This window comes from Nematostella vectensis, chromosome 14, assembly GCF_932526225.1.
Source record: "Nematostella vectensis chromosome 14, jaNemVect1.1, whole genome shotgun sequence".
In the NCBI taxonomy this organism is placed as follows: Eukaryota; Metazoa; Cnidaria; class Anthozoa; order Actiniaria; family Edwardsiidae; genus Nematostella; species Nematostella vectensis.
The window spans coordinates 7065787-7082881 of NC_064047.1; the positions used below are offsets into that span (position 1 = coordinate 7065787).

General features: G+C 37.3%; 2 protein-coding genes across 3 annotated transcripts; one reads left to right on the forward strand and one right to left on the reverse strand.

Annotated features, from left to right (window-relative positions):
* The first annotated feature begins 96 nt into the window (after window positions 1-96).
* On the forward strand, window positions 97-8279 carry LOC5515963. Its single transcript, XM_048721651.1, has 7 exons — window positions 97-306; window positions 911-1061; window positions 1521-1587; window positions 2155-2279; window positions 3078-3530; window positions 7038-7250; window positions 7784-8279. Exons 1-7 carry the CDS (start codon window positions 133-135, stop codon window positions 7921-7923), a joined length of 1323 nt encoding a protein of 440 aa, XP_048577608.1. The 5' UTR covers window positions 97-132; the 3' UTR covers window positions 7924-8279.
* Window positions 8212-15952, reverse strand: LOC5515969 (ribosome production factor 2 homolog). 2 transcript variants are annotated; one of them, XM_048721653.1, is made up of 10 exons: window positions 15847-15952; window positions 14762-14894; window positions 13360-13397; window positions 13239-13278; window positions 13079-13160; window positions 12448-12524; window positions 11422-11521; window positions 10952-11054; window positions 10034-10178; window positions 8212-8449 (listed from the first exon to the last, which is right to left on the reverse strand). In XM_048721653.1, exons 1-10 carry the CDS (start codon window positions 15861-15863, stop codon window positions 8276-8278), a joined length of 909 nt encoding a protein of 302 aa, XP_048577610.1. In that variant the 5' UTR covers window positions 15864-15952; the 3' UTR covers window positions 8212-8275. The 2 variants fall into 2 exon arrangements, with proteins under 2 accessions (XP_048577610.1, XP_048577609.1); XM_048721652.1 differs by lacking the exon at window positions 15847-15952 and adding an exon at window positions 15054-15108.
* Between the last annotated feature and the right edge of the window lie 1143 nt (window positions 15953-17095).

Below are 17095 nucleotides of genomic sequence, written 5' to 3' on the forward strand. Positions count from 1 at the left end.
TACATACATTTATTATAGCAATTTTAAAATTAATCGTGGCAGTTGGTTTCTCTCGTCCCCTCCCCTAACCTTTCTAGTTGAGGATATGACGTCAGACGTGTTATCCCGCGCCATTTTCGAATAAATTTCAACATGGCGACCGACAGGTTCGAGTTCTTCTCTCGTTTCCGCCATTTTGGGTCATCGTTGGACAAAGATTGTAGCGATCTAAAGACAAGACTGGAGGAGCCTTCCGAAGGGAGCAATAATGAAGGTCGATGTCATGTCGTTTTGCGGGAAATTCTATCTGATGTCGTCGAATTGAAAGTGAGTTGTCTGACTGCTTTTTGGAAAAATACACAGAGAGCGCTTTCTGTTTGTCCCTTACTAAACATTCATAATACGAAATCTGCAAATGTTTTTATGCAGTTGACTAGCGATAACTCGGACCTTTGAAGAAAGTTGAGTTATCGAGAGAAAAAAATGAGTTAATGGAAAAATACTGAAAAGGAAACAAAACTCACTTCTTCTGTTTAATGGCATTTGTTATGATTCGCGATGTTCACTGTGTGTGTGGGATGTCCAGTATGTTGGATTAGGGAGGAAAAGGGAAGGGGAAATCATTTAGCAGATGTTTTTTTAGTATAGTTCAAACGAGTCAGAGAATATGGTTCTTATCACAATCATGTCCATTGCAGTCATAGTTACTGTATCATCATATATAATTCATTATAAATCATTATATAATTCCCAGATTGTAGTGTGTTGTTATTATCATCATCATAATAGTCTTAGCAGCCACCACTATCATTGTCATAGTGATTATCATCATAGTCATCACATATGTAATAATCCTCATCATGATAAGTTGTCATAATCTTCCGTCATAATCTCTACTACCATCATAGAAAATCATTTTCCTACTTCACAGAACAACGCTTCCAATCAATTATCTAAAGCTCGAGAGTCGTCCATTTCCTTTGGGGAGTTTATGGGTGCATGTGAGAAGCTTGCGACTAACACCAAGGAAAATATTGATATACTTGAAAATCATTTGCTGAAATATGGGTACAAGAAAACAGGTAAATGTGTGATCAACTATGTGGTTATTATTACACAAACATAAATCATTTTGTGTGGGCCATGTTACCAGGGCAATTTTTCCTGCAATTTGCTATGCAATTTTTGTTGCAATTGCTAGTTGGAAGAAAAGTAGTTTATTGGTTTCTGTTTTTCACATCATTGGGGGGGCCTGAACTACATATTGCTTCATGTAACATGAATTTTTGAGGGCAGATTCACAGATGAAATCTAGAAGCTTTGATCCTGTAAAGGGTTAGGATAAATTCTTCTCAGGCAGAGTGCTTATATTTTACTGAAATTATTGTATAAAACTGTTAGATTCGATTGTCAGTGGTAGATACAATTAGTGTTTTATCAATTTGGTACAACTGCTTTCAGTTTAAATAAAAAGTCCTTATTATGCACAATCAATTTATACTAAGAAAAAGGCCACTTTTTATCACTTACTTCTCCACCAGGTGAACTGCCAAGCATAGACAGTATCTATGAGCAAACAGATGGAGAAAATAAAGTTGATAGTGGAAGGTTTGTAAAATGTGTAAAGTTTCTATCCCTTTTTTCGTTTTCAATAAAAGGCTCTATCATGCCTGTCAACTCTCCCGCATTAGGCAGAAGTCTCAAGATTTTGGACCCCTTCTCCCGCTCTTCCGTGTTGAGCACTGAATCCCCGCTTTTAAGCGATTTCTATCGCTTCCGAAAAATTGTTCTATAGAAAATCGTCATTTTGCCTTTTTTCTATTAAAATATTTGAAAAAAAATAGTTACATTGCATAGTGTAATTTATCTAACACCCTTGTGAGATCTGTAAGTGGATTTGTTTTGGAGAGCTTTTTATACGGCAAACGCCGTAGGCTTAACATACCCCTCCCCCCAAAAAATGAATATACCCACCCCTCCCCCTTAAAAATTATCAAGCCTTGAGATTTTCGGACGTTGACAGGGATGCTCTATGGGTCACATGATTATGCTGTTTGTTATATTTGCAACGCATATAGGCTGGGAAGTTGGTGCATCCCCATATCACCTTGTTTTCTAGATGTTCTATTTAGTTAATATAAAATAAAAACTGATCTATTCAGTTTGATTTTTTAGTGATTCCATGGAGGTTGAAAATACAGGTGACTCCCCTGATAGTGACAACGGTGATACCAAACTAACCGAAGATGAAACTAATGGCACGCAGAGTCCAAACAAAAGACAGAAAATGGACAATGAAGGTACAGCACCATGATATTTGAATTTGGTTTTGAAGGTCGGGTTAAAGTCAATCACCTTTTCCTCTGTAATTGTTTATAATTGAAAATACAGCCGTTTATTTGAGAGTGAACTTCAAAATAACAATCTACAATGTAGTCTGATATGTTATTACTCGCTTGAATTAGCAAATGGAAATGGATTTCTTGAGTGCCTTGCCATTGAGCGGGAGCATAAAATGGCGGCGTGATTGGCCTTCTTCAATGACGGCAATGGTGCTGCTGATGGTGGTGATGATTATTATGACAATGCTGATGATGACAGCAGTGATGACCAATAATGATGGTGATGAGGATGGTAAAGGTAGTGTTAGCGTTGATGGTAAAATACGTGGTGATGTTGATGATGATTATGATGATGATGATAATGTTTATGGTGGCAATGCTGATGGCGATAATGATTATGGTGGTGATGATGATTACGGGGATAAGATGATAGTGATGGTGATTGTACTCATGATTAAGATACAAGTACCAGATATGTCAGCATTATTGATAACTGTAATGATGGTGATGATTATGATAATGATGGTGTTGTTGGTGGTGAGGATGATGATAATGCCCATGAGATAAAGATATAAGTACTGGTTATGGAAGCATTATTGATAACTGTAATAATGGTGATCTTTATGATAAGGAATGGATGAAAAAATGATGATGTTAACATTGGTAATAGAATAAGCCAGGATTGTAAGCATTTTTTGGCAAAAGTTCCAGAGTACTCAAAATGCAGTACAATAAACATTCTTTCATGTGTTTCAGATGATGATCCTCTCAAATCTCCAGTAAGACCGAACACTTTGACGCAAATGATACAAATCACAACATCTCAGCATGCAGCTCAAACAGATAGCCCCTCTCTGGATTCACCCCTGCCCCCTCAAACAACCACACCCATGCTGAAATTTAAAACGTTTTTGAGAGCTGATTACACACATGAACTCTCCACGCCTGAAAAAAACTCACCCATCAAGCCAAATACACAGACGCCTATGCTTGGTAAGAAGGTGTCTCAAAGAAGTCTGCCCAGTGAACCTGTGAGTGAATCCCCCGACAATGTACCCCTGCCCCCTGTTCTTGCCACACCCGGGCTCAAGGTGATGGGCGTGGCAGGTCAGCGGATTGGCAACTGTCAGACTGTTGATCATTTTGACCCTGATGTGCTTGACACGCCTACTCCGCCAGATCTTACTACAGTGGTTTTACTAAAACCAGGTAAGTAATTACCTTAATGGGGTTAAAAAATACTTGGGAGGCCTGTGGTTTTACACCAAAGAGAGGCTCAAACGGGGGTGCCCGTTTCTTCCCGCCAAAAGCAATAAGTAAACAACAGAAACACAGAAAGACAACATTTCGTAAAATTGATTTGATTTTTTAAACCACACCAAAATCAAACCGTTTAATTTGACACGTGAGCTGAAATGAAAGTCGACAAAAAAACAAAAAAAGAGATGAATTTGAAAGCCAAATGTTGTAGGTTTGTAGTCTTCCGGCGAGTATGCCATACTATTTATTTACTTGGTTAATCATCAGTTTTTTCAAGCATCTATTTAAAAAAAATGGAAAATCTACGTCTCGGTGTAGGAGATACACGCGTTCGGATTGCTTTCACATATGCTAATATCTGCAACAGAAAGAAAGAGGTTTCATTCTTTTATGTTTGCATTACCTCGTCATACGCATACCTCGGCCTTTTCAAATTGGAATATACATCATTTGTTGCCTCATCGGCTTCTTCAGCTTTCTTCTCCCTGTCCGTGTCCTTTACGATCACTTTTGTTTCCTCGTTAATTTTTGAATCATTAAAATATTTTTGCGAAAATAAAGTGTCGCGAAAATTTGGATTCGTGAAAATTAAGTGAGTACACAAAAAGCCTTTGGTCGAAATATTGGCCGCTTAAATCTTTATGGAAGCACCTTGTCTATTTAGTCCTCTAATGTACATATAGTACCGTAAGGAGTTGAGTTGGACAATTCTGAACTGTATTTATAGGTACTGTGGAACTAAATTTAGGCCACTCATGTTTTTGTTACAGTTTGCTGTAGGTTTGATGATTAAAATGGATGATTAATTACACATCTTTTGCTTGGTTTCATTGTCCCAAAATCGCAACAACAAAAAATTGACCTGGTTTTCACGAAGATAGCAAAATTGCGACACGCGACTCAAAATCGCGAAGCTTTGACGTCTCAAAAATTTAATGTAATAAGGTATTCACACACCCCTGTCGCTCCACTTTAGTGTATAAATGCATGTTTATAATTACGTTTGTCGCAAAAGAGTTCGATTCCTGGCATGCATTCCAAGAGGACTCATGTTTGGTGGCCCATCGTTATCATAGCATTTCTCAAACATGAAAAATATCGGAGAAAAAATTTTTGGAAATAAAAAAATCGGAGAAACAAAATTTAAGAAGTAAAAATCTAAGGAAAAAAATTAATAAATTTTATATAAATAAAAATGCGAAAAAAATAGACAAATTAGAAAAAAATATAGTAAGTCAAAAAATATAAAAAAACTAGTATGAAAAAATAAAAACTTAGGAGAATTATCGAGCCACAGCAAGTGTTTAGTCCCAGAGTTATACCTAAATAATCCATACGCAAATGTTCTAAAATCACTGTTTTACTCACATATTTCGCCCAAAATCTTGGCTTCGAGTCGTGCATATCAAATTAAGTATAAGTAAGTTAAATATATTTCTTACTTGGTTTGCTGGCAAAAGCGATTGACAAATTCGACCATGTTTAAATCTGTTTGTAACTTCCGGACTTTTGTATCCATACTTTTGGCCGTTTACACTCAAACAATCTTCAGAGCACCGAGAGCAAAACCATCTACCCTGCAAGCAGAGGTTTCTCCTCTGTGACTCAAAGGATCGTAGTCATTCGTTCCTGTGTGTGTCGCGTAGCCGAGTTGTTTTTTGTATCAAGAACAAAACACCGCGCACACACCGAATCGCGAATAAACAAGCCATTGTAAAAAGAGATACAAGGGAAAAGCCTCTGTTAGCAGGGTAAAAACGATCTTAGTCATTCACAGGGAGCCCACTCAACTCAGCGCATTGTTTATTTAGCACGTGCTTTGGACTTCGTTTATGAATATCAATAAGGTCACGAAGTACTCAATAAAACTCCTTCCAAATACATATGTCTTACTCTTTATTGCATCCATTCATGTTTGGAACACTTATTTTATACCCCTGCATCGATTTTTTTCAGAATTATTCGGGTTTTGCAAAAACCCGATTTCAAGCCTAAAGGCTTAAGTTTAGACAAGGTTGGAAAGTTGCCATTATAAGGCACAGGCGAACGATCAATTGCGATTTAAAATTTACCTTAAAATCTGTCATGGAAACATGTCTGACTACGACATCTTGGCGAAAAATTCGACAAAAGAAACATCCAGAGGGGGCAGGAGTTTCTTTGCATTCGATACAAAAAGTACCCTGGTTCCAAGCCTCGAACGTCTCTATTTAGTGGCCTTCGAGTTGCTGGCCACTAAATAGAGAGACATTTGAGGCTCTGGAACCAGGGTATACAAAGAGCCGGGAGGGTCATATTTGCGCGCTCAGAATACTTATTCTATACCCACCCTACCACTCTTTGTATTGAACGCAAAAAAACTCCTTAGATTTCCACTTTTTAATTTTTTTACTCCGATTTTTTTTTATTTCTTAGATTTTTTCTCCGATTTTTAATTCCATCTTTGAGAAATGCTATGATAACGATGGGCCACCACACTCAAGAAATACATGAGTGCAAACTCTGAATGCGTGTATCTCCTACACCGAGACGATGAATGGTTTTAAAGTTTCATCAAAAGTGGTTAACAAAACTTGTATTGATAGTTAATAGTGTGACATATTCACACATATCTCTCGCTCCATCTTAATATGAAAACGATGATTGTGTTTGTCACAAAAGAGTTTGATTCCTGACATGCATTCCATCTAGTTCCAGATAGAAGTACATTAGTTCGGGCTTTACATAGTGTCAAGAACAATATAGGGAGAGGCCCAGTGCAAGGAATATTTTGCTGGTTGACTTTCCAATTTCGCCTTATGACAGGTTCTCCAGTAGAACTAAGTACTGCATAGGTTCTGGATTCCGAATCCTAGTGTGTGGATTCCGGATCCTAGTGTGTGGATTCAGGGTTCCCAAGTTTCATTTTTCCATGGATTCCGGATTACCTGTCATGGGGCGACAAATTTATATCTACTCTTTTTTGTCGTTGGCTTTCACTTCAGCTCACATGATTCAAATTCAACCGTTTAATTTTTGTTGGTTTGTTTTGATTACAGAAGATTTATGAATAAAAATGTGTTGGACATGTTTTTTTAATTTTGGTACGTCGTTTGGTTAAAATGTTAGGAAGTTATAAAATTTCCACGTTCACGTGAAATTTGTTTTGCTTTATGTTTATTTATTAATAGGCCCAATATTAAAATTTGGTGCAGTTTGAATGAATTTTGGAAGCGTTACAGTATTCGTATTTATGTTTTAGGTAACTGAACATTCAGGGACTAACTGAGATGTTCAGATTTTATAGGTAACTGGACTAAGTGAATTAAGTGACTGAGTGAACTAGAACCAATTTCGGCTGATTCGAGAAGTACTGTAATTGTGATTGAATTAAGGAAATGGGGCTTAAAACTTTGTTTTTAGATGGCCTAGCCTGGCCTGTCCTGACTAGGGCAACTCAACTATTCTATTTAATAGAGGAAATGAGCCCAGTGCCAATGGCATCATATGATGATACCACCACATCCCAGGAGCAAAGAATGAATGACGCCTTGAATGACTGGATGATCTCGCCCGTGAGCTCATCTGAGCATGCAGCTCTACCCAGTTACATTAGGAATCAGTTTACCATCGATGGCTTGAACTATCTGTTGTCAAAGATTGGCCAACACCTCGCCATGCAAAAGCAAGGTATGTAATGGGGAACTTGATTTTACAGGACTTCCAAGACTATCTGTCGATATTTGCATATGTGGAAATGAGAAATTTACTGTAGTCATACAGGGGCCGGTTCCTGAAAAGGTCGATTAACTTAACCCTAGATGAGCGCCTAATCCCGGGTTAAAATGCGCTAATCGTAGGTTAGCTAACCTTCGGATAACTCACCGTTCCCGAAAGCCAAGTAATCCCCCGATTTACTAACCCTGGCGAGTGAAAAACTGGTTTGACGAGTAAAATTCACAAAATTGAACAATTTTATGAGGACACCCTCATGTGGACAATACTCTGGGTTTCCGAGGATAATTTTTTTAACATCATCTAAAAAGCTCTTGCTACCATGACTCCTGAGGTCAACTTAGAGCAAGTCCAACCCACTTAGTCGAAGGAGGGTTTTTAAAGGAATCTTTGTGTTGTCGTTTGCTGTTCCCGTCACCGCATTTTTTAAAAGTACCTTTCCTGTTTTTATTGTTATTTTTTTATGTGTGTCTTATTTTCACTTACAGCTGGTTTACCACTTGATCTCACAGAACAAGAACTATACCAGGACTTTGGACTGGGGTCCAAGACTAAGGCCTTCCAGCTTCTACTGGGAAAGCTAAATCGTGCAAAATTATCTGGGGATAAAATTACCTTCTTCTGCTGAAGGTCTATTATGTCGTGTTATTTTTTCTTTAAAAAATCTCCAAAAAAAAAAAAAAAAAAAAACAAACAAACAAATGTGTGAACCCCAAAAAAGGGAGATGGCGATGAAACCCTTAGCTTTTGTGACTTAGTGATATCTTAATCTATTTTCACAAAATATATAGACTTGTAGCAAGGGGTCGAAGCAGAGGGCGGGGGAGTTAAAATGAGAAAAAGACATCCCCCCATTTTAATTGGTGGCTCTTTGTAACTATAGTTATAAGATTGTATGTAAAAAAGGATTCAGATGTTTTTTTTTTCTTTTTTAGAAATATAATAATTTATTTAGTCAAAATAAAGTAATATTCAATTCCCTAATCTTCAGTCTTCTTTTTCTTTGTGGGAGTGGTCTCTTTGTCGTCTTCCTGGCCTCGTTTGAGTCCCTTCATCTTTCTTGTCTGGAGTTTGCTGTAGTCTTGCCTCTGCATGTGTACCTTACCACTTTTGGTACCAAATGGATCATAGTCGACATTCTTGACCTTTTTGGCCTGAAAACATAATAGGATGTTGACATTGTGGAGTTTAAAGGAGATAGCTACAGCATGCTTATTGGTCCATCGCCACCTTTTTTGGAGTAACCAAAAACAACAGCAGAATATGCTGGTTACGGGGTGCCTTCAGCCCTCGGGACGTCGAAAAACCCAAAGTGTCAATGAAAAATGTTGATACGCGCGTAAGATTAAATCAAATATGCTCAGGTTATATGTCTTTGTAAAGCTTATTAAATGGGAAATACGATAATCCTTTTTGTTTCTAGGTTTGATGAAATGCTTTATTTTTTTTTTACGGGTTTTAATCACGCGCTTGTTTTCAGCCAATCACATCCCTTAAAAACCCTAATGTCTAAACTATCCGGCAGATCTTTACCTTTTATGGCTTATGTAAATCACCATATAAACACCTTCCAAACTGTGTTCGGCTTTTGAGATATTTTTCTTTGTTCCTATTCAAATTTGAGTCAAAGTCAGAGGACTAAATAATTTCCAGGTAACACGACATCGGAGGACATAAAATACGATCCGCTCAAAATGCGAAAACAGTTTCACTCTTGAATAATTAACCTAGCGTGTTGGCAAATTTTACGGTCATTGCTCTTATACTTTACGCACATTAGGGTTTTGAAGTTTAGAAATGAACCCGAATTCGAAGCCGAGAAAATCCCGGTTGAAAGTCCTTGGAGAGTGCGACACCTACTACCAGCTCTAGATAAACAGACCGACCAATAAGAGGCGAAAACCGAGTCATTACGGGGAGTTGAGAAAAACAAGTGACAAGCAAGAATTCCTGCACATATGGGGAAGACAAAAAAAAGCCGCGCTCACCCGAAACCAGGAAAGCGCGGCTGCGACCGGTAGCAAATAGGGCAGGTTTTCGCGATTTTGTTGCATATACTAGACAAATCGTAACTAATCGTGATTTTGGAAACGATGAGGCATTCTTCCCTGATAACCTTGAAGCGGGTTGTAAGGACAAACTAACCAACAAGAAGATTGTCCTTTTAGCGAGATTTTTAATTTAGAAGTCTTCACCCTCGTTTTACGCTTGCGACGACCCCATGCAGACTTCCGTCTTTTTCGTTTATCTATCTATAGGTCACGATTTACGGGTAAAAACAGTATGCCAACTAACTATAACCGAAGGTCTCGGATGTAGGGAACACAGGGTTTCAGTAATTGAAAAGAGGATTAAAACACCTTGATGCTTACACAGTCTTCAAGAAAAATTTGTTTTTTTTCTTATTATATCGAGAAGATAATAAAAATCCAAACATTTTTCTTGCCATAATAAAGGTAATGTAGTAGGGAATTTAAAGATGCAAAAATATTTTTTCCGATACAATTTTCAATTCAAGGCACCCCGTAACCTTAATCAAGCAACAAATGCAATTTGTTTATAAATGCTTTTTAACCAACCTCCAAAAAACAAGTATAGTTGTGACAAACTTTGTAGCCTGGACACAAACAAATGTGTCCCAACCATCCAACAGGTTTGTCCCATCCATCATACCACTTGTAATAAGTATCCAAACTACAAGCCTATAGTAATGGATAAAGCAAAGGCGTCTACTGTACCTTTGTCTCTTTAGGAACTCTGTTGGCTTCTTTCATCAGATCGTCAGCAGCAAGTCTCGTTCTTCTTAACTGAAAATCCAGGGAGGGACCTATTTCATCCAGTTCAACATATGGTGTACGCCCCCCTGACTTCTTCAATGCTGTCCTACAAATAAAAATATGGTTAGAAATTACAGCCGGGAAGCCATTCAGGGAAGAAATTCCTTACTTTCTTACTATACTGAAGAAAAGGCAAAACTACTGTACACACCTATTTCAAATTAGCATGCACTTAAGGACCCATTAGTCCTTACCCGCAGTGGTTCATATAAACGGCTGAATCCTTGTATCTGAATGCTTTGTGTATGTTCATAAGAATTTAAACAAAAATTCTACAGCTTTCGAAACCTGGATTTGTATTTTATTTACGCTTATTTACTTGATACCCATGAAGTACTGCAGTTTACAATACAAAGATTCTCTGAGTGCAACCTTACTTGAATAAGTGTATACAGTGGAACCTCTACATAACTCTAATTAGCGGACACCATCCAAAGTCCCATTTTTTATACTTATATTCGTAAATGATACCTCTATCAAGCGGAAGCAGACACATTTTTTGGTCCTATATGTAACAATTTCTGATTTTTACCTCTATTAAGCAGACACCGGTTTTATTTTCATTAAATCAAGCATAAAGTTCATTAAGCGGTGTCCGTTATATAGAGGTTTCACTGTACCTGAGCAAAAACACCTCTCCCCTAAATCTTTCCCAGGTAATCGGGGAGTAACATTTAAAAGATTACTGATGCATCTAGGTTAAAAAATTGTCACTGAACTCAGATAAGTTTGCAAAATTCAAGTATCCCACACTTCTAAAAAGGCATTATTTAACATAATTATTTAACATACTCTACATGGGCAGCAAACTTTACCTACCTGTAACTTCGAAAGAAGATTTTTCCTTCATAAGCAGTACACTGGATCACATGTTCTAGACCCTGTAGGCGTACTTTCTGTGTAACTGTACCACGGAAAAAATCTGAAGGGAAAAAAAATTAATTTGTGAAGATACAGTGCAGGATATCAGAACCTGGGCAATTACCCAATGAATGATTTTGAGTCCCACAGGCTTGTGGGTACATAAAAAATATGGTAAAACATGTCACTCTCCCCTTTAAAAAGGAATTTCTACAGGCATCAAGTGGGATTGCAACTTTTCTTCTCATGATAAAAAAAACATTTTTTGCGTGAGAGACTACATATTATCTGTCTCACATATGTGATTATTCTTTTTCTGGCCATTGTGCTTTTAAAATGTAGAGAAATTACATACAAACTGGACTACCTTAGACCGACTGCTGCACATCTAAACTGAACAACCAACCATGGCTTTACAGCACTTATACCTATTAACACATTCTTCAGTCTTTTGTATTCAGAGTTGTTTTCAAATTCTTCACCGGTGAACATGAGACATGGCTTTGTACCGGCTGTACACTTGGCAGCCTAGCAAGAGAATCACAATGTGAACCCCACATAAATACAGTTAAACACGAGGTTCCGCTATAAAAGGGAAAGCTCCTCCCAACCCCGGGCTCAAGAACAATCAGTTATCAATCAGGCGTCAATGAGTCAACATGTCAGGACAATTGCTCTAGGCACTAAATTCAAATGTTTATATTCTAAACCAAATCAAATATAATTCCTAGAGTGATTTACAAATAATGTACAAAGCTGTGTGCGCTCTAAAATATGAGCATTTTCATCACAGCATGAGAATAATTTATGCAGATGCGTTATATTATGGATAGCACAATATTCAAAATTTTGCACCGAAAACATTAGTGCACAGCAAATCACTAATTCATTAATCTCTTCACACAACTGTCTTATTATCTGTGCAAAAATAGTTTTATTTCAACTGATTTAGGCTCAGAGATATGCAATTTTGTAGGAGACTTTTAATTTGTGAAGCGTGGCAGTGTTCTGATTATAATTGCAAAATCGAGCCCGGGGGTGGGAGGAGCTTTCCCTTTCATAGCAGAACCTCGTGTTTAAAGCAAGACATTTGAAAGCCTAGCAAAAGAATCACAATGTGAACCCTACATAAATACAGTTAAAGCATGACATTTGGCAGCCCACCAAGAAAATCACACATGTGAACCCCACATAGATACAGACAATACTAGATATTTGGGTAGAAATCACAAACTTAAACCCTCATAAATACAGACAAAGCAAGGTATTTGATAGCCTACTGTAGGCATGTACCCTATTTATTCACTTAATTTTTAATGTCGCAAGGTAATTAATTTTTGCTTCACATTTCCGTCAGAACTGAGAGTTAACATTTGGGATTAACCAGGAAAACCCCCAGACTTGATAACTCACTACTCCTAAAGATCAACAATACTGTATAAATCTAGACACACCTTAAAATCTTGCAACGATATAAATCTTGTGATACCAAGCTCAAACATGTCAAGTACATGGCCATCAAAACAGCGACCTTGTTAGGGAAAGAAACCAAAAAAAACAAAGAAAACAAAGACATTTACAAATAAGTTGAAAGAGGTTAAAAATTTTACAAACATCATCTATCAGATGGTAAAACCCAAGCATGAGTGCATGTTCTTGTAATTTTAATTTAGACATCCTTTATTTTATAGTTTACATGTAGACATCTTATAGTAACCCAAACAGTGTCAAAATGCAACTAAATAAAAACAAAAATTTTCTATACAAAATAAGGACACCTTTAAATTTATAAATGGCTATTTAGAAGTGAACATTCAGGTTAATGCTCATTGATTTGTGGTTGATTTAACATTAAATACAAATTAAAAGCCCAATTTAATACACATTAAAAGCCCAAATAGTCATTTTTGTGGACCAGAAGAATGAATACTATACACCAAAAACTGGAATTCGACTCTGCCAAATTTTCGTCTTTAATAAGACTTCTTCAGGGCAGAAAATTTGGCAGAGTTGAATTCCAGTTTTTGGTGTATTGTAAAATTAACATTAATATATCTGCAAAACATACTAAGTTTGCAAGCTTACCAATTACTAAATTGTGTGGTCTTTTTTTTGAGTGTGAGCCAAATATGAATAATGAAGCATCATTTCTAACAGAGAAGAATTCCTAAAAAACAAAAAAGACAGTATTGAATATGTTGTTACATGATTCGTCTAAAAGAGAAAATAAGAGATAGGTACTTACGATGGAAGTCTGATCTTCAAATGGTCGAACAATATTTTTTCTAAAAATAAATAAAACAAATAATTTAAATGTCATAACACATTATGAAAGTTCAAAGCAAACATCAAACACAACAACCCACCTCTGGAACATGACTGCATGGGGCTTTTTCAAGACACACTAAAGAAAATAAAAACAAATTTGAATACATATATAAATCAAGATATTTCCCGCTCTATGCCCTTGTGTGGAGCACTATTCTATGAATGCCTACACTCATGTAATGTAAAACACCTATTTTTGTCTTTATTCGTGAACTATAAAGTACATATAACTACAAACATGATTAGAGTCAGATCCGGATTCTTAATCTGTGAGCTGTAACCATGAGTGGCAAATAAAAAAAAATAACTTTTGAAAAATGTTAAGTTGTTCTAAAGCCAAAAAATGATAAAACATCTCAAACCAAAACTAAATCTCTGAGCACTTATATTTGTGGTAACTTCAGTGACAAAAAATAGGAATTCTTCCTTAGAGAAGTGGAGGCAGCTATAAGCTAGCCCACTTATGTATAAACCAACCAAGGGATTTAGAAAAACAAATAACATTCCTGTCAACTCTCCCGCATTAGGCGGGAGTCTCAAGATTTTGGACCCCTTCTCCCGCTCTTCTGCGTTGAGCACCAAATCTCCAGCTTTTTAGCGATTTTTATAGCTTCCGAAAAATTATTCCATTGAAAATCGTCATTTTGCCTATTTTCTATTAAAATATTTGAAACAACAATAATACCCTTGCATAGTGCAATTTATCGAACACCCTCGTGCGATCTTTAAGTTGATTTGTTTGCAAGAGCTTTCTATACGGCAATCGCCTGCAAGGTTAAACCCACCCCTCCCCCCCAAAAAATGCATATACCCACCCCTCCCCAAAAAAATTACCAAGCCTTGAGATTTTCAGAGGTTGAAAGGTATGAAATAATTGTAAGTATGTGTTCAGTTGTTTCCAATTACAGGAAAGAAACTCAATATTCAATAGACAGTAGGTTTATTGGTTTAAATCTAATGTAAATTTATTCACAAAGTTCCAATAAAAAACATCTATGTATCTATAAGCAGGTGGGGGGAGGGGGGGGGGCTACAGAGACCAATATTATATAACCAAGGACAGAATTTTATAACTTCATGGGTTCTCTAGTGTAATCTGAAGTAAGTGTACACAAAAACTGGTATTCGACTCTGGCAAATTTTCGTCTTTAATAAGACTTCTTCAGGGCAGACATCCAAATGAACAGAACCAAATCGGTAAAAAATGTTTTACCTCACGTAGGTCTTATTAGAACTCCAAGGGGAGCTATAAACGAATAAAATGGGTGAGGGGGCTTGCCAATTTGCAGGAAGTAAAACCGCTTAAATGGGCGGAGAGAGGTGAAGGAATTTAAAGTGCATAAACCCCAAAGCCGGTGAGACCACGTGGAACAGTTCAACCCAACATGATAAGCAAACATGACTGATATAACTTATTTTAACAGTGCGCGATATACTCACCAGATCCTTCAGAACTTGAGTAACAAGCTCGCTAGTCCTTCCTCCTCTAATAAACATAGCTGTTTTTGTGTTCTCGACGACCTTTGCTGATCGATTCTCGATCACACGTTTGCCTTTTTGAGTCTTCGGTTTGCTACAAAACAACACTTCAAATTACGACTACAAAGTACAAAAGAAAATAAATAATTTCTTTAACTGAAGCATGAAAGCTATCTCTTGAAAACAGCGGCCATTGAAACAAGGCTATGCATCTGGCGCATAAGAATTCCGGTCAAATAAAACAGCAACTTACACAACTTTTCCGTCCGCCATGCTGAAAAACGCAAGACTAGTTCCAGTACCGCGCGGTTAAACCAGCCTTTTTGTTTTGAAATGGCGGCTTTTTACTACCCTGGGGCCGGTTCCTGAAAAGCCGATTTGCGCTAACCCAGGGTTAAATTAACCCTAACCCACGATTAAATTTTTACCCCCAGATTAGTTCCGTTCCCGAAACGCTGGTTAGCGCTAACTCTGGGTCAGTTTGGAGTTAAAATCTAACCCTGCTCGCGAGGTGGGTTAACTCGCTAACCCACGTTTAGTTGGCGTAACACAGGCTTCCCAAACTTTGTAGTAGAAATAAGCTTCATAAAATAAAGTTGTCGACAAAAAAGACGTTACACAAAACAATGTAGGAATCAAATATCCTAACATTTCGCTTTATTATGTGACCTTCGTTGCGATGCTGACTTGAAAATTGTGCTGGGACAGACAGAAAGTTACATGAAATTTATACTTGAAATGAATCTGTCTCGCTAGTGTCACGCACCAACTCGAATCCTGCAAATGACACTTTTTTGGCCATGAAATGGAGGTAATTACAGGTGATGTAGAGCTGTTTTGGGGCTTTTCTGCGAAAATAAAATCACCAAAGGTAAATTTAAGTTGCTTTCTGTTGATATACTGGGTACCCTGTGTGAATTCTACTCCTCAAACCAGTTTTTCACTCGTTTAATCCAGGGTTAGGGCTGATCCTCGGTGTAAGAACCTCACAACTGACGTCACAAGCCACTAACAGTGTTTATGCTGATAACATGTTATATCAATACCTCTCAATCAACTGCATAAGTTATCTCAGGAGAAACTGACTCAATGGAACGCTAGATCCGCATATTTTTAAATCGCTAGACCGTTGGATCACTAGACCGTTGGGTCGCCGGGCCGATGGTTCGCTGGCTCGATGGATCGCCATTCCTTATCTCATCAACTATATTTCTAACCTAAAATGTAGGAAAAGTTATATTTTCCAAAGTAATGAGTGCAGCAAGAACAAAACAACATTGGCACGCAAGTCGGACCAACTTATTGCTGTCTTAAAATAGACCTCTTAGCAAGTATTTTTAGAATCTCATTTGTTTTCGTTTCAAAAGGAATTATCGAACAAAAAATAAGATCACGTACTATGATAGTTTGGCAAAACGAGTTGTTTTTAATATTTGCAGTTTATATCTTGTCAGCTCTTTCCTTATAGTTCATCTATTTTTTAGACTTAAGTGATTCATTATACATGTATTTAAAATAAGGCTGCATTCGGAGAATCTGTGTATCATACCCCGCAGTGTTCCATGGGTATCAAGTCCATAAGCAAATAAGCGTAAATAGAATACAAATCCAGGTTTAAAAAGCTGTAGAATTCTTGTTGTTTTTATGATCAGTCACATGGCTTGAAGATACAAGGATTCAGTCGTTTATACGCTAGCCATAAGCCACCGCGGGCTACGACACATGGATTTTCGAGGGCAACATTTTTTATAGATGTATAACTCTCCTGAACTTGTGTATTTTTTCAACTCGCGCAAGCTCGCGTGTTCGTATTTCGCAGGAGCTTGCATGGCAAATGCTCGCGAAAGAACACTTAGTAGTCCTTTTCATTCGAGGTAGTTTTGTTTTTATTAATCAATATTAAGTTCTTTGATCATCATATTATTTACGTGAGGGATTAAGCCAGCACACAACAAAGGCGGTGATACCAACAACATAACGCCTCTTGAACAAAAACAAACACTACAGAACCTTTAAACTTTCAAGCCAACATGTCGACAAGGGCTTCAATGGTTTTTGCGATCAGTAGAATAAATAAAAGTAAATGCATTTTTATGATGTGGGAACGATTCTGATGACGACATTGATGATGGCTTTGTGGGAGCCGCTGAGCCGTGCAAACATTATGGAATGGTATGATGATTATTAATCGGAATTAACTGGCCAATTTAGGCGCTGCACAAAAGATATGGTTGACTGTCAAACAATAAAGCATTGTTCTCGGTCTTGGTATCTAAGCTGGCGAACCTCTGGGGA

Excerpts from the sequence above, each read along its gene's own strand:
- LOC5515969 (XM_048721652.1), bottom strand. The coding sequence starts at position 15,073 with ATGGCGGACGGAAAAGTTGT. Across the intron at positions 13,279-13,359 it reads CATGCAGTCATGTTCCAGAG|AAAAAATATTGTTCGACCAT; the intron begins GTGGGTTGTTGT and ends ATTTATTTTTAG. Across the intron at positions 8,450-10,033 it reads GAGTTCCTAAAGAGACAAAG|GCCAAAAAGGTCAAGAATGT; the intron begins GTACAGTAGACG and ends TTATGTTTTCAG.
- LOC5515963 (XM_048721651.1), top strand. The coding sequence starts at position 133 with ATGGCGACCGACAGGTTCGAGTTCTTCTCTCGTTTCCGCCATTTTGGG. Across the intron at positions 1,062-1,520 it reads ATATGGGTACAAGAAAACAG|GTGAACTGCCAAGCATAGAC; the intron begins GTAAATGTGTGA and ends CTTCTCCACCAG. Across the intron at positions 2,280-3,077 it reads ACAGAAAATGGACAATGAAG|ATGATGATCCTCTCAAATCT; the intron begins GTACAGCACCAT and ends CATGTGTTTCAG.